Source organism: Loxodonta africana, chromosome 17 (genome assembly GCF_030014295.1).
Source record: "Loxodonta africana isolate mLoxAfr1 chromosome 17, mLoxAfr1.hap2, whole genome shotgun sequence".
NCBI lineage: Eukaryota > Metazoa > Chordata > Mammalia > Proboscidea > Elephantidae > Loxodonta > Loxodonta africana.
Window position 1 is genome coordinate 11,232,675 of NC_087358.1, and position 22,949 is coordinate 11,255,623.

Sequence of the window (22,949 nt, forward strand, 5' to 3'; positions counted from 1 at the left end):
CTGCATACCGAGAGATAAAGACACACAACTCTCAAGTTTTAGTTGTGTTTGGAACTTGTGAATGTCCCTGGGTGGTGCAAAAGGTTTGCACTCAGCTACTAACTGAAAGGCCGAAAGTTCAAACTCACCCAGGGGAGCCCCAAAAGAAAGGCCTGGCAATAGGCCATGAAAACCCTGTGGAGCTAAGTTCTACTCTATAACACCCGGGGTTGCCCTGAATCAGAATAGAGTTGATGGCAATGGGTTTGGTTTGGTTTGGGTTGGGTTTGGAACTAGTGCAAGTCTGAGAAGTGAGCATTGCCAAAGAAGGTTAGCCCAGTGATGCTTGGGGCGGGGGGGGGGGGGGTGGCATAAGTTCAAATAGAAGCTGGGGAGAAAATGGGTAGACTTGGGGTGTCTAGGTGCTAGCCTGGGTTTGTTTTCAGGTCCTAATCCTTCCTCTGGAGCCCTGGTTGCACAGTGGTTAAGAGCTTGGCTGCAATCGAAAGGTCAGTAGTTCGAATCTACAAGCAGCTCCTTGGAAACCCTATGGGGCAGCTCTACCCTGTCCTGTAGGGTCGCTATGAGTCAGAATTGACAGCAATGGGTTTGTTTTTTTTGTTTGTTTGTTTTAATCCTTCCTCTGACTACTCCTGCCTTAATGCACACTTAGAAGAGTGATGTGAAAGCACTTTCAATCCTACTTGTTGCCACAAATTGGGTCCATTCAACATGTGTCCATTGCAATTTCTAATTCTCAGCAACTCGTCATTCATCTTCAGTGCTTTCAAGAGTTTTACTTATCTGAGTAGATCTATTGCTAACATAGGTCCAAAACTCCCTTTCTTATTTTCCAAAATTCAAAGATCTCCAACATTTTTTAGACAATCTATTTGACAGCAAAACCTGATCTAATCTGAAATGAGGCTAATTATGTCTTTATTTATCCCACTTAGTGTGACTAGTAATACATTTTGCTGTGGAGATACCAGCGTGTTTGATTGCGGGTGGCAGCCTCAGGCCCCACTGGGAGTATAATTCATGATAGACATAGATGCACTGTGATGATTTTCTGAAATCTAAAAAATTCAGAAACACATACGGCCCCAAGGACTTCAAACAAGGAATTAATTATGAACCTAGGGTATCTGTAATCTCTCTCAGAAGCTTTCATAAAATCTAAGGTTTAAATATACTTCTTCCAAGGTTCTGATTTAGGTTACTTAATTTCCTTTACATTTTTCCTGGCTGGAAAATGGTATTATTTGAAGCATACTGTGACCCTACCCTTTAAGTGGGTGTTTAAGTTTTTGAAGGCTGTTAAGCTAGAGTTGTCTGTGGTATTAGCTACTTCATGAATGTACCACTGAGGGATAGTAGAAGGCTCTCAAATTCTGATCCAGAGACCCGAAATCTCTCTGGGACCCAGCAGAGACTGTGGGCAAGTCACTTAAGTAAGCACTTTATGTAATTACGTAGAGTCCATGGGTGATGCCAAGGGTTAAATGCTTGACTACAATCTAAAATGTTAGTGATTTGAACACACCCAGAGATGCCTCGGAAGATAGGCCTGGCCACTTGCTTTTGAAAGGTTACAGTCTTGAAAACCCTAGGGAGCCATTGCCAGGAGTTGGAACTGACTTGACAGCAACTAACAACAAGGACACAATTATACATATGTGTAAGTTGGGAAAGGGTTAGCAGTGCTTCGGTGGCAGAATTCTCGCCTTCCTTCCATGTGGGAGACCAGGGGTTGGTTTTCAGCCAACGTACCTCATGCATAGCCACCACCCACCCGCCTGCCAGTGACTGACTTCATGTCAGCTAATAACAGCAGCAACAAATTGGGAATATCACTTACCTCATTTGCTTCCAAAGATGCCCCATTGAGCTAACCTATACGAAAGCACCTTGAAGAATATAATATACCTTGCCATTCTAATGTATTCTAATGAAAATGAAGTTATCACCACAGCTTGCCAAAATGCCGAAGTCTTTCCTTAGGAGTGGCTGAAGGCAGCAGAATCTTCTTGGCCTTGTAAAGCCTGGATCCGTGCACAGAAGAATGAGCAGTGTGGCTTCTCTCCAGCTGGAGGAGCTGCAGCATGAAACAGCTTGGGCACTTTTTCAGAGAGCACACAGCTCACTGGTTGCAGGAGTAAGCAGAAGTTCAATTCTTTGACTGAGCCTCTTAACTCACTGGCCCAACACATGGCTGCCCAGTTGATTCTGAGTCACAGTGACCCTACAGGACAGAGTAGACATGCCCCAGAGGGTTTCCAAAGCTGTAGTCTTCACAGATACAGATTGCCATGTCTTTCTCCTGTAGAGTGGCTGGTGCGTTCAAACTGCTGACTTTTTGGTTAGCATCTGAGCACTTAACCACTGCGCCACCAGGGCTCTCTAACACTCTGGTAGGTGCTCCCAAGCCCATCCTTTCTTGGTGGAACCAGAGTTAGCAAACCTCAGAACCGATAGGAAAGGAGGCCGGTGAGCCAGTGTTCAGGGCTGCTCATTTGCTGACCATCAACATTTTTGCCACTCGCAGGTTCTCGCAGCTTCCCTGTCCCCCAGGACAGTCACGGTGTCTTTCTTTCCCAGGTATCAGAAGGAGGGAAATGGTAACTTGGAATGTTATGTTATATAATTAGGTAACTCGTTCCTATACTGAGTTCCCACTTCCCTGACTTGTTGCCTGGCCTGGTCTATATTGAACATTTTACAGTTCTTTAAACTGTAGCCGATGTGCTTTGGGACCTATTCTGCAGTCAGACTAAAGCAATATTGTCGTCATGCCTGGTCCTGCCGAGTCACTCTTGTTTGACGAATTTCTCATTATGATGCACCATTTCACCCTTCTTCCATCTGCTCAGACTTACCCAGTCATGGTTTGCTATTTTCTTTGGTTAGTCAATGTTCTCCGTGACCGGGGAGAGTGACTGATCTATTTTCTAGATTTTTCTGTGTTTCGTATTTCTTTCAATTTACTGTCTTTACCTCCTGGCCTTAGGGACACAGTTATTTATGTGAGGATCAGCTGGCTTGAAACACAGCAGAGACTCCCTGAAAAAGCTATGTTTCCAACAGATCCAATTAATCCTCAGCGAGCTCCTTGATTGCTGCCTCCCCGAAGGCATTTTGAAGGAAGGACAGCTGGAGCGCTAAATCCTACTGTTGTTGTTACTGTTGGTTGCTGTCCAGTCGATTCTGACTCACGGTGACCCTCTGTGTGCAGAGTAGAACTGCTCCATACAGTTTTCAAGGCTGTGACTTTTCAGAATCAGATTGCCAGACCTGTCTTCTGCAGTACCACTGGGTGGGTTTGAACTGCCAACTTTTAGGTTAACAGTCAAGGCCAAACTGTTTACCCCACCTTACAAGAGGCAAAACTGGAAGGTTGTACTGCGAGGGAGAAGGGGGAGACATCTGGAAATGACTGATTCAAAAAATCTTGAAGACTCTGAAATATTTTATGTCCTGTCACGCACCCTGTGTGCTGATGGGGCTTGACTCTCAGATCAGCTTTCGTTTCCCTTCTGCTGCGCATCCCATTCTCTCCCATACTCACTTTTCCATCTCCCTGAGATTAAAGAAAAAGGATCTCCATGAAGAGAAAACAATCCTCACGGAAGATACAGAAAGAGTTTGATATGGCTATGTCCTAAAAAATGAGGCATTGGGGTTCAGCTGTAGATTTTGTGTCCCCCTGCAGGAGACCAGGGTCGATTCCGGTCAGTGCTCTCATATGCAGTCACCACCTGCCAGTGGAGGTTTGTATACTGCTGACCAAGTTTCAGCACAGCTTCAAGCCTAAGATGGACTAGGAAGAAAGCCCTGGCAATCTGCTTCTGAAAATCTGACAGTCCAATCACGAAGATGGGACAGGGCAGAGCTATCAACTCAGTGACAGCTAACAACAGCGAATGTCCTGAAAAAAGCAAGAATCTGTCTCTGTGAGCAAAAAGGCAGGAACTTATGTGAATGCCACCAAGGCTCTCTTTTCCCCCTTCGGCTGCAGCCCGACAAAGTTCTAATCTTTGTATGCTAACCATATAAAAGTTTTATTTCCTTCCAAGTCTACGATTTCCTGCCTCCCATCTCATCATTCTTCTCTAGCTCCCTCACCGACAGCTCGTTCCGGCCACCTGGCTGCTCAGGATGCCCTTCCCAAGAGTGACAAATGGCTGCAAATATCCTCCTCGGCTCTCTCAGTTCACGCCGGGAACTTTAGGGGGCCTAGATTTGTAACCTGCACCACGAGCCTTTAATTTTTTTTTTCCCTTTGGCCTTCTAGATTATTATCGATTTTCCTCCGTTACTTACTAGCCTCCTTTCAACTCCTGTTTGTCTGAGTCGAGTCCAAGAGCTGCTGCATCTTCTTCCACTTCCCCCTCAAGAAGATGCTGAAAAAAGTGAGTGAGAAATGGCAAGAGTGGAAGCTGCACTTCCATGCTCTTTTCTCCTGAAAATGCACTGAAGACACCTCCAAGGCTGCCTTTATTCATAGACAGACACTGGGGTCAACACAGAGGAAAACCCTCAATCAGCTATTCTAATAACTGGGGTATAATTTGGAGTCTGAATTCAATCAATTACTTATCAATGATTCAGAGTCCTCATCTCACCCTTGGCCGCACAGTGGCATCCCCTGTTTGAGGCCAGAGGTCTGTGTGGCTGATACCCTTCTTTGTGAAGGGTGTGCTGTATTTCCAACTCAGAATTCTCTCTTGAGGCACACATGAAGCCTAAGCCACTTGTTGTTGAGATGTCTTCAACTTGCCTGTCCACCAGGCTCTCCTTAGTGGGTGATGGTACGACACTCTGTAACCTCTCCTGCTGCAGCTGTTGTGTTTAATATTAGCAAAGTCCCATTAAATGAAACACCCAGGGTATCCATGAAGGCAAAGAGAAAACAAAAAATTACAACATGCTCCCCAAGGCTTATGTGTGGACTGGAAAAGAGAGTACTTTTTGTCTTAATAGGGCCTTAAAGTAGGGTCGCCAGGTAAAATATAGGAAATCCACTTAAAGTGGGATTTCAGATAGGTAATAAATACACTTTGTAGGAAAAGTATGTCCCACTTGGTGTCCTGTGTTTTCACACGCTAAATCTGGCAATCCTGTCTTAGAATCTTGCAACTCAAAGTGCAGCCCCTGGACCAGCAGCAACCATATCACCTAGAAATGCAGAATCTCTGGCCCCACTTCAGATTCAGTGAATCAGAATCTGCATTTTAACAAGATCCCCCAAAATTTAGCCTGCACATTAAAGTTGGAGAAGCATTGTTCTAGAGTTTACAGACCTTTTTCATAGAAATTGTCTCTTTGATCTTCACAGTGTCGCAGGAGGTTGGAAAGGGAAGGGGAAGGAGGAGAGGGAATTTCTGAACCACTTGGTCTTGCAGTGGGAATAAAGATTTAAGTGTAATAGGGTCATGGGGCGCACTGCAATCCCAACCCATCAACGGGCTGTGTTTCCCTCTTACTCCACCTCCTGCTTCCAGGCCTGTGTAACTACAGAGCAGAGTGAGATCTGCTGAAGGGGGGTGAGGGTGGGTGAGGGGTGGGGATGAGTTCATATCCCAGGGGACACTCGCCTGTGCTCTCAATGCAGCAGCTTTCAACCCATGGTTGCCATATCAGCCACTTCTCTGTGTATCTTGTTCTCTCCATTTTAAGTCAGCTTGGTCTCTCTCTTGGTTTCAACAGGTGCCATTAACATAATAACAGCTTTTTGGGAAAATAAGGTCATCACCGGAGTAAATGTACATACCCACTATAACAGTCATTTTGATTCCAGAAATGTCAAAATGCAAATTAAGTATGTTTCTGAATCAAGGAAATATGGTAAAGAGCTGTGGGGTAGGATTCAGAAAGTAACCAGGAAAAATGTGGGTGGTGGAAAAAAGTCTGCTCAGGTACTTAAACGGTTTCAGGGTGGGTCTGAACAGATGAAAGTGGCTGCAGGAGTCTGACGAATAAAACAGGAAGCGAGGAAGAAACGCCTGGTTTATTGGTGACCTCATTCCTCAGGCTTGGGTTTATAAACCCCCCCAAAAAACCAAACCCATTGGTGTAGGGTCAATTCTGACTCATAGCGACCCTCTAGGACAGAATAGAACTGCCCCATAGGGTTTCCAAGGAGAGCCTGGTGGATTCGAACTGCCGACTTTTTGGTTAGCAGCTGTAGCTCTTAACCACTACACCACCAGGGTTTCCTTTATAAACCCCAGATCATGACAAATCTCTTTTAGTGTTAATGAGCGTGTCTGTTATATATTCATTAACACTTTAGATAGGTTTTTTTTTTTTAAATAAAAGTTCTAGTTCTTTAATCCCACAGAGGTGATAAGAATAACCTGAATACATTTTATTTTTTTTTTTTACGAGCATTCCTAAACATTTAAGAGGACACGCCATCTGCAAATTCATACCTCAAAAGTAGAAAAGAAAAAAAAAAATAGTGGCATTACAAATGAATTCTTCAACTTACAAAATAATTCAGTAAAATTTCTTTAAATGAAGACCTTCTTTTATGCTCTTAGGCATGTGTTTCTAGATCAATTAATATCTGAGTGAAAAGAAAGCTTCCATGAAACTTAACTCAAGAAGTCGTTATTCGTTAGCTTCTTACTATGCTATTAAAAATAAAGGTATAATATACAGATTCATTTCCAATGGATGGATTCAAAAAAAGGAGATAAAAATAAACCATGGAATTATAATTTTTCAATGGGAACATAATTTATGTAAAAAACATTTGACAACCTCATCTTTTTGAACATACTTACTACATAATAAAAGATACATTGTATTTCATGATCTTATAGAACACTCGTGCAAATAATTTTTTTTTTTTAAACCTGCATTAACCTGATCATTTCCCTCACCTATATAGAACCCTCCAATGGCTTCCCATTGAGCTCAGGATAAAATTCAAATCTGATCCATAAATACTAAATCAGTTGCTTCTCCATCTCTGTGGTCCTTTCCCAAACCTACAGGTCGGCTATCTAGTACCTGAAGCTTCCAGAGCCACCGTACTCTGTCCAGCCACTGTGCCTTTGTGTGTGTTGAAAGCATCGCCATCTATAGCACTTAATTTCTCAGAGCCTTGCGTAGTGGCTGGGACAGAGGGGTGCTTCATAATATTGCTGATAGACTAAAGTAGACCCACTAAATCTTTTATAGAGCTAAGGCTCTGTTTTATTCAGGTACCATAACCTGGGAGGATGGTGAGACTACATCTCACGTACTTTGGACATGTTATCTGTAGGGGTCAGTTCCTGGAGAAGGACATCATGCTTGGTAAAGTAGAGGGCCAGCAAAAGAGAGGAAGATCCTCAATGAGGTGGATTGATACAGTGGCTGTAACTATGGCCTCAAGCATAATAACGATTGTGAGGATGGCTCAGGACCCGGCAGTGTTTCGTTGTGTTGTACATAGGGTCACTATGAGTCGGAACTGGCTCGACGGCACCTAATAACAACGACAACAACCTGGGTAAAAAAAAAAAAAATCAAACCCCTTGCCAGTCAAATTGATTCTGACTCATGGGGATCCCACGTATTACAAAATAGAACCAATCAGTAGGGTTTTCTTGGCTGTAATCTTTATAGAAGCAGTTTACCAGGCCTTTCTGTAAAGGGTGCTTGGTGGCCATATTTTACCATTGTTTGTTTACAGGCAGAGTGTTACAGTAAAAAGAATACTGGGCTGGGATTTGAGAGACTCTCAGCTTTCAGCTCTGTTAACTGGGTAACCTTGGACCGTCTAACCTACCCAGTGAAGAAGCTGTCTAAGCCATCCCCATCTTCTCTAGCTCCAACTTCAGTGGTCTTTATCTTTCCCATTTATTTTCTTGATGAAGTGTGCTGCCCTCCCCCCATATTCCTGCCTTGTGCAGTCCTTTATGTTTGTTTTTGTAATAAATAAAGTACATGTGTAACAATACCCAGCAACCTGTGCAACTATCCATGGGAATGTAGTTCTAAACACAGCCTTCATTTTAGCCAGGTCTGAAAGGTGAACACACTCCGGCAGTGGTGCAGCCTGCCGTATCAACCACTTTATTCATTAGGCCGTCTGGAGATCCTTTACAGGGTCCTTCTGTACAGTCAGTAAGAAAAGACACATAGAAGTTACTCATTTACCGCTGAATTTGCTGGCCCAAGTCTCCTTCCTAAAGGCCAGACACTGGTAACCCACTAAGTACTTTCGAGTGGCATGTCGTTAATATCATGAATTTCTTTCTATACCCTCAGGATCTAAAAGTTGGACATTGATATTTTGGGACAACTTGAAGTGATTACAGCTGTCTCTGTAGCTGTCTTATTTTCACTTTGCTTAGCGCTTCTTATTATCACTATCAATAGATGATTAAAAAAAAACGCAACACTGCAGTTCAGAGATAATACCTAATGAGCTCTCACTTGCACCCCTACTTACCTTCTGCAGTTTCTACTGAACTTAGTATCCAGGTACAGCCTTGTTCCCTTTTGATTGCTGGTTCATACGATGGAAATTTCCCAATAAGGCCCCAGAATAGGCTCCCCTTTTAGCTTCTCCATTTCCTGGCCAGTCCCCAAAGATTCCTTGAGTCCAATTTCCCAGCTGCTCTATCCACCTGCAACCCTGCTGATGAGGGCTCAGGCTGCCTCCTTGCCTGGTGTCCTGCCCTGCCTGCCAACTCTCAACCAGTTCTCCCATCCAACTCCTCCACCCTATGAAAACCAGGCCAAGCCCACTTCTAGACTGCACCAAGTACGGCAGGAATTTCATACCAATGGACCGTACCATCGGTCAGCAGAACAGAAGGAAGAAAAACAGCCATCTCTCAGCAGGAGATTTTGAAGGGACTTCCCAAGGCACAAGACCCAGTAGTACCCTTCTCTAGTGGTCCCTCAGTCATTTTCTATTACCCTTCCAATGAACACTTTGGCCACATTTTTTTCTCCGAGGGTGGAGAAAATTATAGTTGAATTTTCATTTGCTGCTTTAACTTGTGATGGAAAAGAAGAAGAAGAAGAAAAAAGCTGTGCAAATTTTACTATAGATAAAAATAGCTCCAGTATCTTAGAGTCATTAAGCGAACATAAAAGGGCTCTTTGAGATCTCAGAATGTCTGCAGCCTGGCATCTGTCACCAGCTCTCTGTCCTCATCCAGAGGCGAGGCATGCAGAACGAGGATCCCGCACTTAATGGCACCTTGAGGGTAAGTGCTCCCTGGCGCCCATCAAACCTGTCACTCTGAACAGCTGTCGCTAAGTGACGACTTGTCCCTCCACCCTCCATGGCTTTTTCTGTAAACAGGCCTGCAGAGTTGTGCCAGGAGAGCCTTCTGAGACTAGAGGTACAATGCCTCTGTCTTTCTGAACCGAGAGCCCCTCCTCACCTGGCTTTGCTGTGCCCATTCCAGCATTCCTCTTCGTTTGACGTGCCCGCTGTCACGCTCTCATCCTTGCAGATGGTGTAGGGTAAAGTTGACCAGACCTTTTTAGAGAGCTTCAGCTTCTCTTTAATGTCTGTGACCTGACCAAGAAACCAAGGAAAGGGAGTGAATAGTCTCCTCAAGGTGGTTGTCCGCTTCTATGCAAGGACGTAATGCGGGTGAACCTTAAAGAACCTGGGGTATAACAAGCACAAACTCTCCATCAGCTTTCAGAGACAGACATAGTGCTATGGGTTTATTGTCCAGGAAAGTCTCCCTTCTGCCCCCTCAGTCTGCCTCTAGCTCCTGGCAGAGAGTTCTCAGGTAAATGGCTTTTTGTTTTCCATCTTTTCTGCCCTTCCATTCTTTGAATTAAAAACTTATGAAGCAACAAAACTGGCTTTGGGTCCTTCTCCCATTGGGAGTCCCTATCTCAAACACCTGGAATATATTCTTTAGCATTCATTTGCCTGGCTGGCAGATAAATGCACCTAAACAATGCACCAAGAGATACTACACTTTCCCCAATGGTCTACTCACTTCTGCAAGAAACAAACATAGTCAGTAATACAGCTGTCACTAATTCTTGTATGATCGACAGGCCCATACAGCACACACTTGGACTCCCAGCAGTAAACCAAACCCACTTAAACATCTCAGCCACCAGAAAGAGAAAAGACACTCTTTTTTATTTTTAATAATTTTATTTATTTTGTTGTTGTTGAGAATATATACAGCAAAACATACACCAACTCAACAGTTTCTAGATGTACAATTCAGTGACATTGATGACAGTCTGAGTTGTGCAACCATTCTCATCTTCCTTTTCTGAGTTTTTCCTCCCTCATTAACATAAATTCACTGCACCCTAAAGTTCCTACCTAATCTTTTGAGTTGCTGTTGCCAATAGTTCTTGAAAGAAGATAATGCTCACGGCAGACAGTTTTTACTAGTTAAACTGAACTATTGTTTGGTTTAGGAGCCCTGGTGGCACTGTGGTTAAAGCCCTCAGCTGTAGCTCCATAGGAAAAAGATGTGGCAATCTGCTTCTGTAAAGATTACAGCGTTGGAAACCCAATGGGACAGTTCTACTCTGTTCCACAGGGTCACTTTGAGCGGTAGCTGTTTGTTTTTAAGAAGACTTCAGGGGATACTTTTGGTTTAAGATTTAAAGATTATCTCAGGGCAAGGATTTCAGGAGTTCGCTCAATTTTCATGGCTCTAGGATGTCTGGAATCCATGAGAGTTTGAAATTCTGTTCCACATTTCCCCCCTTTTGATCAGGATTCTTTCAAAGAATCTTTGATCAAAATGTTCATTAATCGTAGCCAAGCACCATCCAGTTCTTTTGGTCTCAATGCAAAGGAGCGAGTTGTTCATGGAGGCAATTAGCCACACATTCCATATCCTCCTCCTATTTCTGACTCTCCTTCTTCCTCTGTTGTTCTAGGCAAATAGAGACCAATTGTTGTGCCTACACAATGAACTAGGAGATAGAACAGAAACAGTAAACAAGTTATTAGGCCAATTAACTGGGATGTCCCATGAAACCATGACCCTGAACCTCCAAATGAGGAAACCAAATCCCATGATGTTTTTGGCCATACATAAGGAGTCTCAGCAGCTATTCTTGTTTGTTTGGTGGTGGTGTTATTGCTGTAAATATATCGACCACACAACTTTTACCAATTCAGCTTTTTACACGTGTAAAACTTATTGACAGCATTTACAATAATGAGCTGTGCAACCCTACCCTTAATCAATGAGATATTTCTGAAGTTTTCTATATTTATTTTGCATGGAGAATAGATTTGAGAAAAAATTTTAAACATTTCCCTTCAGGTTTGGAGCCCTGGTGGTGCAGTGGTTAAGAGCTCGGCTGCAAACCAAGAGGATGGCAGTTCAAATCCACCAGCCACTCCTTGGAAACCCTATGGGGCAGTTCCGTTCTGCCCTATAGAGTCGCTATGAGTCAGAATCCACTCGACAGCAACGGGTTTGCTATTGAGGCTTATGAGTGAGCACAGAGACATAAAAGATCTCTGACATTTTCTTTTGTCCCAATCACATTTCTCAGTAGTTCCAGAATTACATGGTTTTGGCTGTCACTTATCTGTGATTCTGATGCCGACAGAGGCTTCAGTAATGTGAATTGTCTGCTCACCTATAAAGTGCTAAAGGTGACTGGAATGGTGAACCTGAGAACCTGGTACATATTGTCAGAGAAGGTGGTGTTACTTTTGTTTTAAAAGGTGAAAAAAAAAACCAAGAGTAATGACATTCCAAGAGCTAGCTCACATAGAGCAAACACGTAGGGTGGTCTGAAACCTACACTCTCTGAATGGCTGGCTCCTGCTGACTTTGGCACCTACGTGCCTTGCTAGCTCTCCTTCCAGCTCATCTGACTGGGTAAAGGACAGTGTAGTGAAAGAGCCAGGCTCTTTTCTGCTCACCATCACTGGCGCGAGTGTGTGTGCAGGTTGTTATATACGTATACATTTTAAAGATGTGCTGGCCATTTCTATCCAGCTGTAGATTTAGGTACATTGTCTGTTTATCAATTATTAAGAAAAAATCCTCTTCAGATACCAACTGACAAATGTTGAAAGAATGGCAGAGTTAGAAAAATCACCATTCTGCAGCCATCGTTGTAATAATTGATTCCAGCAAGGACCATCCGTGGATGTCAAACCGTTGGGTGAGTCTGATGAGGAACAGGATATTTACATAATCTCAAAATACCTCCCTTCAGATTACTCATTAATTACAAAAGGGAAAGTGGTAATTTTACAGTGCAGAAACTTGGGTGACCCCTACCTTAACCAATTGATCAAAGTTGTTATTACCAATAATTGACAAAATGATAGTGTGTGTCTCTTGATGGGACGCACCAAGAGTAACATAACACAGCTTATGTAGCCAACAATGCATAATCTAAATCTAATCATGAAGACCAAAAACCAAACCAAACCTGTTGCCATCGAGTGGATTCTGACTCATAGTGACCCTATAGGGCAGAGTACAACTGCCCCCATAGAGTTTCCAAGGAGTGGCTGGTGGAATTCGAACTGCTGACCTTTTGGTTAGCAGCCGTAGCACTTAACCACTATGTCACCAGGGTTTCCAATCATGAAGAAACATCAGACAAATTCAAAGTCGAGGACATTCTACAAACAACTGGCCTATATGCTTCACAAATGTTAGTCACAAAAGACAAAGAAAGGCTGAAGAATTCTTCCAGGCTAAGGAAAATAAGGGAGCCCTGGTGGCATGGGGGTGAAGAGCCTGGCTGCTAACCAAAAGGTTGGCAGTTGGAACCCACCAACTGCCCCTTAGAAACCTTGTGGGGCAATTCTGCTCTGCCCTGTAGGGTCACTATGAGTTGGAATGGACTTGGTGGCAAATCTTTTTTTCTTTTTAAGGAGAATACGAGACATGTCACCCAAATGCAGTGCAGGATTCTGGATTGGATTCTGAACTGGCAAAATAACTGGCATAAAGGACTTGGTTAACATAATCTATTACATCAGTGTTAAATCTCCCGAAAGTGATATTGTATTGTGGTTAACAGGAGAATGTCCTTATTCTTAGGAGATTCATACCAGAGTATTTAGAAGAGAGAGATCTTAGTACTCCTCACTTACTCTTCAATGGTTCAGCAACAGTACTAAGAGTACTAATGCTACTAGTAATAAACACACGTTAAGTTGTGAAAAAGAGAGAAAAAATAAAAGTGGCAAATTATTAATAAATGGTGAATCTAGGTGGAGGGTAATATGAGCGGAATTTTTTGATGTTTAAATGTTTTGAAAATTAAGAAATGTAAAAAAAATAAAATTGCTCACATTTAATATTTTTTGTGTGGTGCCCACATTCGTGTCCCTTACCTCCAACCCACTAAGCCCCTCATTCTCACTCTTCTCAAACACAAACCCCAGAGAAAGAAATAGGCATTGTACACAAGCCTTGGAAAAAGAAGGCAGTATTATGTATTCATATCTAGGTCAGAAAAGGATCGTCATCTTTAGGACTGAAATACTCTAAGGTGGATTCTGCCCTGACATAAAGTACACCAAGGATGAGCCTTCTCTTTTCTGCTTATTTCTTACTAAAACCACACCTGCATGCTCTGGGATTCTGAACCAAATAGATTTGTGTATTTTGGGACACAAGGAAAGCATAAAATTGCTTAGTGTGTCACAGGTATCTCATCTTTTCATATTTGCAAAATTTTAACAGATGTGCTACTCTTTTTTTTTTTTTTAAATCAAACTCAAACATTGTCTCTTTGAAGGGCTATTCTCTGACCCCCATCTCAGGTTCAGGTTCAGTTTTCTGTGTTCCGTAGCACCTTCATGACTCTAAGTACTGACTGCACTAAACTAGTAACTGGCTAACTCTTGAGAATCTCTTGTAGAGCCCGTGCTCCTTAACGGTAGGGCCGGCGTCTAATTTGTCTTTAAGCCCAGTACTGAGCATAGGGGGAGTTACTAACTGCTGCAGTTTTCCCAGGACTGAGGGGATTCCAGGACATAGAACTTTATCAGTACTAAAACCAGGGAAGTCCCGGGCAAACCAGGTCCCGGCACAGGATAAAAAACAAAACAAAACAAAGACAGTTGCTGTTGCATTGATTCTGACTCACGGTGACTGCACAGGTGTCAGAGTAGAACTGTGCTCCATTAGGCTTTCAATGGCTGGTTTTTCGGAAGTAGATCACCAGGCCTTTTTTCCGAAGTGCCTCTGCGTGGACCTGAACTGCCAACCTTCCGATGAACAGCTGAGCTCTTAACTGTTTGCACCATCCAGGGACTCCCAACATTAAATGTGTGCTCAATAAATGTCGGTTGAGAAAATGGATGTAATCGTTGCATTCCATGACAAGGTCATAGATAATATTGTAACTTTAAGCAGTCAGGGTGGCATCAATGTGCGCTTTTCATCCCAAAAGGCAGGAAGAGAGATTGTGGAGACGTATTTGTCTAATGAGGAGCCACTCACAATTGTTTACCACAGAAAATTTTAAAATCAGCACATGTTCACAATGGCATTTCAGCAGCAGGGTGTTGGGCGCTCTCATTGTGCAGCTGAGGGAGTTAACAGCATAAGAGCAGGGAGAGATGTAAACAAGGTCCTAACATTCTGCTGGGAAGCCTCTTGGCTGTGATGGTGATGCAGACGGCTGAAAAAACGGGTCCTACTAGCCACCAGAAATGAGCGTGCCTGGAACTCTGAAGTGTGTCTCAGTGATTACAGTTTATTTTTCAGCATCAAGAAAGGTTTTCAATTCTGACACCATTTATAAATAGTTTCCCATTTTATTTTTATTTCTGAATAATATACGTAACTGCTTTTCTGTACCTACAGGCCTGAGGTTTTTTTTCCCCCTCGGAAACTTAAGTGCACCAACAGTAAGCTGAGTTTTATGTTAACAAGCACCCTTAGTACAAATATATCACTGGCTGTTACAAGTGAGCCCTAATTCATTAATAATGCAAACCTGATGGCAAAGAAGACCTGGGATCAAAAATGAAATGTGTGGCAATTTCCTTTCTCTGCTTCCCAAATGAGCTATGCTAGGACAGGTGAACTCTCTCCAATACTTGCAATGATTTTTGCCATTGGTCCAGTATTCCTGATAGCTCAGTATTAGATAATTTTCATATATGTTATTAATAGATCATGAGAGTTAACCAACAACCTTGGTTATCCACAGGAATCTGATTCAAATGTATACCGTTGGGTCCTCAGGGAAAACACAAGCTCTGTTTCAGAATCGATCTGGAGTCTGTTTTGATTTTTGACAGCTGTAATTACTGCCTTCAGTGGAGACACACGCGCTGCCTGTTGTGGTTGGGTGCCATGGCGCTGTCGACGACTCACAGCAACCTCACGTGACAGAGTAGAGCTGCCTCCCAGGGTTTTTTGGCTGTAATCTTTGTGGGCGCAGGTCACCAGATCTTTCTCCTGCAGAACCGCTGGGTGGGTTTGAACTGCCAACCTTTTGGTTAGCAGCTGAGCGCTTAATCGTGCTGCCAGGTCTCCTTACTCTTAGTTTAAGTCCTGCCAAAAGTCCATGAATGCTCGACTCTATAGGAAGTCAGTGGCGCCATTCCCATCCCCACCTTTACAGAACTGTGTGTAAAGTTAGAGGAAAGAGGAAGGAAGCCGACGAGGCGACATTTTTCCAAAAACACAAGGATTTACATGGGGAAATACAAGAGCAGAAAGGACTATCCAAGCATTGTTGTCTGAAAACCACACGTAAGAAGTAATCGTATCCAAATATTTAATCTGAATCTCAGCAGGCCTCTGACATAAGAACTTTCAGTTTGCAGGAAATACTGGGAATCAAGGAATAAAGTACAGAACACCACAAATAAATAAACACATCTGCAGCATGAAATATTCAATAGAAACATGTATCTACCCGAAAACTTGGACGTGAATGTTCACAGCAACATTAGGCGGTAACACCTCAAGTGTCCGTCCATTGATGAATGGATGAAAATAAAACGTGTTATTTCCATGTGGTGGAATATTATTTAGTGACATAAAAGAATGACATACTGATACATGCTGCAATGTGGATGATCCTTGAAACCATTATTTTAAGTGAAACAAGCCAGTTACAAAGGACCACGCAATATAGAATTTGATTCATCTAAAATGTCCAGAACAGGCAAGTGCATAGAGACGTGGATAGCGGCGGGGGGGAGGGGGGGAATGTTAAAGGGTACCAGTTTCTTTTTAGGGTGATGAAAATGTTCTAAAATCGAGTGTAGGTGATGGTTGCACAGCTCTGTGAATATATGAATATACGAAAAGAAATTGAACTATATTCTTTAAATAGGTAAATATGTGAATCATAGCTCAATAAAAATGTTCAAAAAAAAAGTATGGAACATTATATAAGACAATTGGCCTGGACTCTTCAAAAGTTAAAAAACAAAACCAAAAAACACCCCAAATTCCCGAAGCATAACAACAAATGCTGTATGTGACCTTAACTGGGTTCTAGATTTGAGGATAGGACCTAGCTTTAGGTCCTGCCCTCAAATCCAGAAACCATTTTTGAGGTAACCGAGGAACATTGAACATAGATGATGTATTAGATGATATTATTGAATTATTGATAATTTTCTTAACTATGATCTTGAGTGTGATTGTGGTTGCATAGGAAATTGCCTTGTGCTCGGCTGCTAACCAAAAGGTCAACAACAGTTTGAATCTACCAGCCCCTCCTCAGAAACCCTATGGGGCAGTTCTACTCTGTCCTACAGGGTCGCTATGAGTTGGAATCGACTCAACTGCAACGGTTTGATTTTGGTTTGTTTTATGATGGGTATATGGATGTTCGTTTTACTATTTTTTTTAACTTCTTTCAGTATTATTTGAAAAAGTTAAAAAAAATTAAAAGTTGGGGGAAGACTTTGTAGTTGGGCACATTTGAGGGTCTTTCTCAATTCGGCATAGGGCAGTCAGTAATTGGTTCTCATAGTAACTGGGGAATAATCATGAGACTTCCCTGAGCTAAGACACTCACATGCTGAACTATTATCATCACGTCCAGTTTGCAATTGGGAAACAGAAGCTTACAGAGGCTAAAAAATTTGCCGTATATACAATAAGTGGTAGAGATAAGATTCAAACTCAGATGTAGACTTCAGAACTTTATCCTTTTCCTTTCTTTCTTTTTTATTATTTTAAACTTTTTTAGACCTTTATTCTTAACCATGAAGCTTAACAGAGCCATTGCCTGTTGCCATGGTCTCCAAAGCAAGCTTTGGGTTGACAGTGGTGTGTGTGTGTGTGCATCCTTGGAAGTGTGCAAGATGATTCAATGTGATTCAGGAAGAAAACATTAGAATGTCTGATTTTTATTTGTTAAATATAAAAATATAAGAGAAAGTAAGATTTACCAATATTTAACCTATGGGGCAATGGTAGTTCAGTGATAGAATTCTTGCCTTTCACGTAGGAGACCGAGGTTTGATTCCCAGCCAAGGCACCTCATGTGAACCCACCACCGGTCTGCCAGTGGAGGCTCGAGTGTGGCTGTGATGATGAACAGGTATCATCAGAGCTTTCAGACTAAGACAAACTAGGAAGAAAGACCCGGTGATCTAATTCTGAAAATTAGCCAATGATCACCCTGTGGATCACAATGATCAGATCCATTAACCCATCATGGGAATGGCATGGGACTGGGCAGCACTTTGTTCTGTTGTGCCTGCAGCTGACTCAATGGCAGCTAAAGACAACAAATATTTACACTACAGATTGATATGCCTCTCCGTTAGTCCATATGGTGATGGCCAGATTCTCAGTTATCCTATGGAAAGAGCGAGATTCCACGTTCAGAAGGGGCTGCCAGTGGCTCAGTCACCTGCTGCAGGTGTACTGACTATATCACAGTTCATATGGACTCACTACGTGAATTTATGGATAGCATGATCCGGTTTTAACAAACTCTATTAAGTAGACTGGGCCCTGGTAATGCAGTGGCTAAGCATTTGGCTGTTAACCAAAAGGTCAGTAGTTCGAATCCTCCAGCCACTCCTTGGAAACCCCATGAGGCAGTTCTATTCTGTCCTATAGGGTCACTTTGAGTTGGAATCAACTCGATGATAATGGGTTTATTAAGCAGACTGGTGAGTTAAAATGACTTTTGCAAAGTAAACTTGGATTTCTTTCATTTCAAATAATGTAAACACAAGTGAAAGATAGCAAGTGGTACATCTGCCACGTTACAAACTAAAATAATAAAGATTCTTTGTTTTATCTTTATCTTGTCCTTTAAAAGTTTCTGCTTTTGCACGTGTTTCAGTAGGTACAAAATATATTATTTCAGTAGTGCTTATATATAATTTTGGGCCCTGGTGGCACAGTGGTTAAGACCTATGTCTGCTAACCAAAAGGTCAGCAGTTCAAATCCACCAGCCGCTCCTTGGAATCCCCATAGGGCATTTCTACTCTATCCTATAGGGTCGCTATGAGTTGGAATCGATTTGACAGCAATGGGTTTATGTATAATTTATGCATAAATAATTGAAACACTTTGGAGTATATGATCCGGTATCTTTTACTGATAGGTGTGTGAGATCAAAAAAGTTTGGCGATTACTAATGTGTAGCACAGAGACACAGGATATATAGTTTGTCTTCATAAGTGGCTTAGCAAGCAAAAATTCAGTCACATAGAATGGAATTTATTTAATAAAGCAGGCAAGTGTATTACTAGAAAAGTTTCCAATACATTGTTTAAAATACATTGGTTAAAGAAGAAAAAAAGCTTTGATTCTTTAAAGCTTGAATTCATTCCTTAAATACTTATTTGGTGTCTTGTAGAGGTCGAATCTTATGCTAGATTCTGGGGATACAAATATACATAGAACCTAGTCACTGTCCTTAATAGTACATAGGCTGTAGCTTTATTGTCTGGTGGGCTAAACAGAGAGCAAGCATCACAGTCATGGGTGAACAAAGATCTCTGGGACCACTGATAACAGTTCGTATGGAAATTTCCTTTCTGAGGAACAGAATATTTCCTCCCAAGCAAATATAGCTTTGTTCATATTTGCTCTTCTATGGCTGCTGAATTCTGCCATGCGAACAATCAGGAAGCTAGATAATTACCCATTTATATCCAGAGGGATTAAAAACAATGATACCCGAAAGCATCATGCCTTCCCAAGTTTTTACCTCCTAGAACAACAACAACAAAAAAACCAAACGCATTGCTGTCGAGTCAATTCTAACTCATAGCGACCCTACAGGACAGAATACAACTGCCCCATAGTGTTTTCAAGGAGTGCCTGGTGAATTCGAACTGTCACCTTTTAGGTTAACAGCCGTAGTTCTTAACCGTGGGGCCACCAAGGTAGGTTTTATCCATGCAGAAGCCATTGCTTTAGCTTCTACTCTGGCCTTCAACTGCTCATCTTGCTAAGGAACGCCTGGGCGTTCCTGAGTTCCAGTGAATATCTGTTCCACAGCCTGAGACTTGGTAAACAACGTTTTGTGAGTACTGGGTGCTTAATAAATATTTGTTGAACGAATAAATACATGAACAGCATTGCTGATTATCTGCCAGGAGAAGTAAGATTTCAAAAATTATCGATTAGCTGCCAGCCGATGCCTTCTGGATTTTCCTTTGGAGAGAAAGGAAGGCACAGGGAAATTCATTCAGGGCTTCTGGGGGAGGGGTGGGGGAAGAGCTTTACCTTGACCAGACCATCCCCTGAGCTGGAGGGGGGAATCTCAGATGATCCTTCAAATCCTCTAATTAGGATTCTGGTCTCCTGTCAGCTTAAATGTCACTCCAGGTGTAATTTACACAGCAATGATGGAAGAGCCTTGGAGACCTTAAAGGCAATCTTAGCTTGGGGAAAAAGCATGAGAATTTAACTGAAAATGGAATGAATCCCATCTTAAACAGTCTTTATGTCCCTTAGGAAGACACATCATTTCCAGGAGCTTCCCTTTGGTCTCCAAACAAGTGACCTGTTGCATTCTGACTTGGGGTTATTTGTCAACTCCATTACTAACTTTGTCCCCTATGTGGATTCTCTGATGAGGCACATTTGACCTTCTCCAAGAGACTTCACGCCTGCCTGCCTCTCAGCCCCCGGTGGCCCAAATCTCCGTCTATCCTGGATCCTTCATTGTCTCTGGCTCTTCCTGGGGCAGTCACTTGAGCTGCCACCTGCTATCCTGCTTCAGTCATCCCAGAATTGATCTCACTGGCTACTTGTTGTGTGTGCCTGGCTCCGATGCCCTATCTGCTCGTGACTGCAGAAAGGTTCCAAAATGCCTACTTTATCTGTATGAAAACATAACGTAACTGGATGTAAATAATATATACCGTATCTTTACAAAAAAAAGATTAATATTTAAAGGACTATACAATAAATAATACATATGGAAGAAAAAAAACTAAGGCAATGTGAATATTTTATAGGCTGAAGGTCATTTGTTAGCTTGGAAAAACAATCTGTTTAAAAAAATGAAGGCAGCATTGTTTTTACCTCATGGATAGGGACACTTTACCTGGTCAAGTTAAGGGACATTCACAGTTTAAAATACTATTTTGGTGATCTGAAAGTTTAATAATGCAGCTTTGGAGACAGTGACCATGTCCAGCTTTTCTCTAGAGAGGAATGGTCTTTTCTAACAGCACCAAGTCACTCCATTCACTGCGTGAAACTATATCAGAATTCGAGTCATACATACTTCTTCCGTGATCGAACAAAGGTTTGAGTCTGTACCTGTTCACAACTTCCTCACTCACCTGAAAACACAGACAGATAGTCAGGAGTAGAGTATTTAAAGTTCCTAAGTCTCGAGTGGAATACTAATTGTACTGATGTGGCCAAATATCTACAAATTCAGTATCCTTAATACTCTGAGAGGAAGTCGATGTTACTAACATCATTTAATTCAAAGAAGACACTGAAGACACACTAATGTCCTTGCTCCTCCTATGTTGAGGCCAGGACTCAAATCCATGTCTTTTGAAGATGTCTTTTAGGGCCCTATTGAGTACAGATGCATGTGAAAGCTGGACAATGAATAAGGAAGACCGAAGAAGAATTGACACCTTTGAATTATGGTGTTCACAAAGAATATTGAATATACAATGGACTGCCAGAAGGACGAACAAATCTGTCTTGGAAGAAGTACAGCCAGAATATTCCTTAGAAGCAAGGACGGCGAGACCTCATCTCAGGTACTTAACGGACATGTTATCAGGAGGCACCAGTCCCAGAGATGGACGTCACATTTGGTAAAGCAGAGGGTCAGCAAAAAACAGGAAGACCCTTAAAGAGATGGATTGACATGGTGGCTGCAACAGTGGGCTCAGGCATAGCAGCAATCGTGAAGATGGCTCGGGACCGGGCAGCAGTTAGTTCTGTTGTACATGAAGTTCTTATGAGTCGGAACCAAGTTGACAACAGCTAACAACAACAACATTTAGTACAGAGCTTCCAGTCCACCCAGAGGAGTCTCAGAAAAAAAGGCAGGTACTCTACTTCTAAAAAAATCAGCTGTTGAAAACTCTGTGGAGCACTGTTCTAATCTGACACAAATGGGGTTGCCATGAGTTGGAGCTGACTCAACGGCAATGGGTTTTTTTTTTTTTTTTTTGGTATTTAGAAGAACATCAGTTTTCTATTTATTTGAATTTGTGGAGCTCTTTGGTGCTATTTCTCAGGTCTCAACCTGTCTCTGACTACAGTGTTATGTTTGGGTAGGTTCTATAATGCTTGGTGGAGAAGTCACTTGTAACATGCTTTCTTTCAGAAAACTCCTAAATAAGTCTTGAGAATGATAGCTGGGTTCTGTGGAGTCCACTTTGTCCGTGAACCAAGAACAGGCTGCCCACTCAGTCTACCTAATCATCGCACAAGATAAAATCAGCCCCCCATTCTGGGCATTACCATACATTTCCAGGAATTCAATAACAAGTTCTATTCTACTACAGCGTGGCTTATCTTCTCCCCCCGTGGTATGGTACTTTTAACATTATTCCCTAAGGAGGCAAAGACACATGTGTTTTGTAGGAAAAACTAAGAAGGATAAAAAACCCAGTAGGAAGTGAGAGAACCTTTCAAGGTTCAAAAAGACAATGCTCGGTTTTGCAAGTTCCTCAGGGGACTGGGAATTGGATGAAAAATTTGAAGTCTGAGTCATCCAGTTTGGAGTGTCTTGGCTACAGGATAACAATATAATAAGGGCATGGCCCTAAAAAAGACAGATGGGGTCCTTGTTTGACAAAACACTGCTCCTCAAAGAGGAAGAAATATCATCCTGTGCTGTTCAGGTCAGATTTTTGGCAACAGGTTTTAAGAAAACTACAAAAAACTTTCAAATCTTCATGTTTGCAGCTAATGTTCTAACCGTACCTCATTTTCTGTGGTGTCACATGTTGGGCAAACAGGTATAGGAAGTATTCTACACATCCCTGAGAGATGACAGAGTCTGAGATGTAGCTAATATTTATGGAATTCAATAGTGAAAAGAAAACGACAGGAAGATATTTGGTCTGTGGAAATGCACACGAAGTCAAAGTATTACTTTGCACAGCGGGTATCTAAATCATGGCACGATTTACTACTTCTCAAGAATGAAAATATAAATATGGTCAAGGAGAGGTTTTGTCATTGAATCATCGAATTTAGAGGTTAAGCAGAGGTCCCATGGCTCAAAGCTTCTATAGCGTTCTTGACAGATAACTCACCTAGACTCCATTTAAATGTTTCCAAGGACAGGTATCAGTGCTTAATGGAAGAGAATATGGGGTTTGTGGTCTGACCTAAAACAAGTCACTTCCGGAGGCTTCACTGGACAAGGCTTGGTCACATGGCATGTTCTTGTTCCTCCTGCTGCAATTGGTGCTAAAGCTGAGCACTCACCCTTTTCTCTTGCTTTGCTTTGTTTCTTTGCAACCAATAGCTGGCTTCAGATTCTGAGGGTGGCTTCAGGGTTTCTCTGCCTCACTTCCTGGCAAATTCTCCTTTTGATTAATTCCTGACCT

At 42.2% G+C, this 22,949-nt stretch overlaps 1 protein-coding gene across 1 annotated transcript in view; it reads right to left on the reverse strand.

The window, feature by feature from the left end:
- Window positions 1–22,949, reverse strand: part of GPC6 (glypican 6) — a 646,529-nt gene that overhangs the window by 14,885 nt on the left and 608,695 nt on the right. The window contains exon 7 of the mRNA XM_064270254.1: window positions 9,375–9,511. Within this exon, the coding sequence (XP_064126324.1) occupies window positions 9,375–9,511 (137 nt within the window). The remainder of the gene's footprint in view (window positions 1–9,374; window positions 9,512–22,949) is intronic.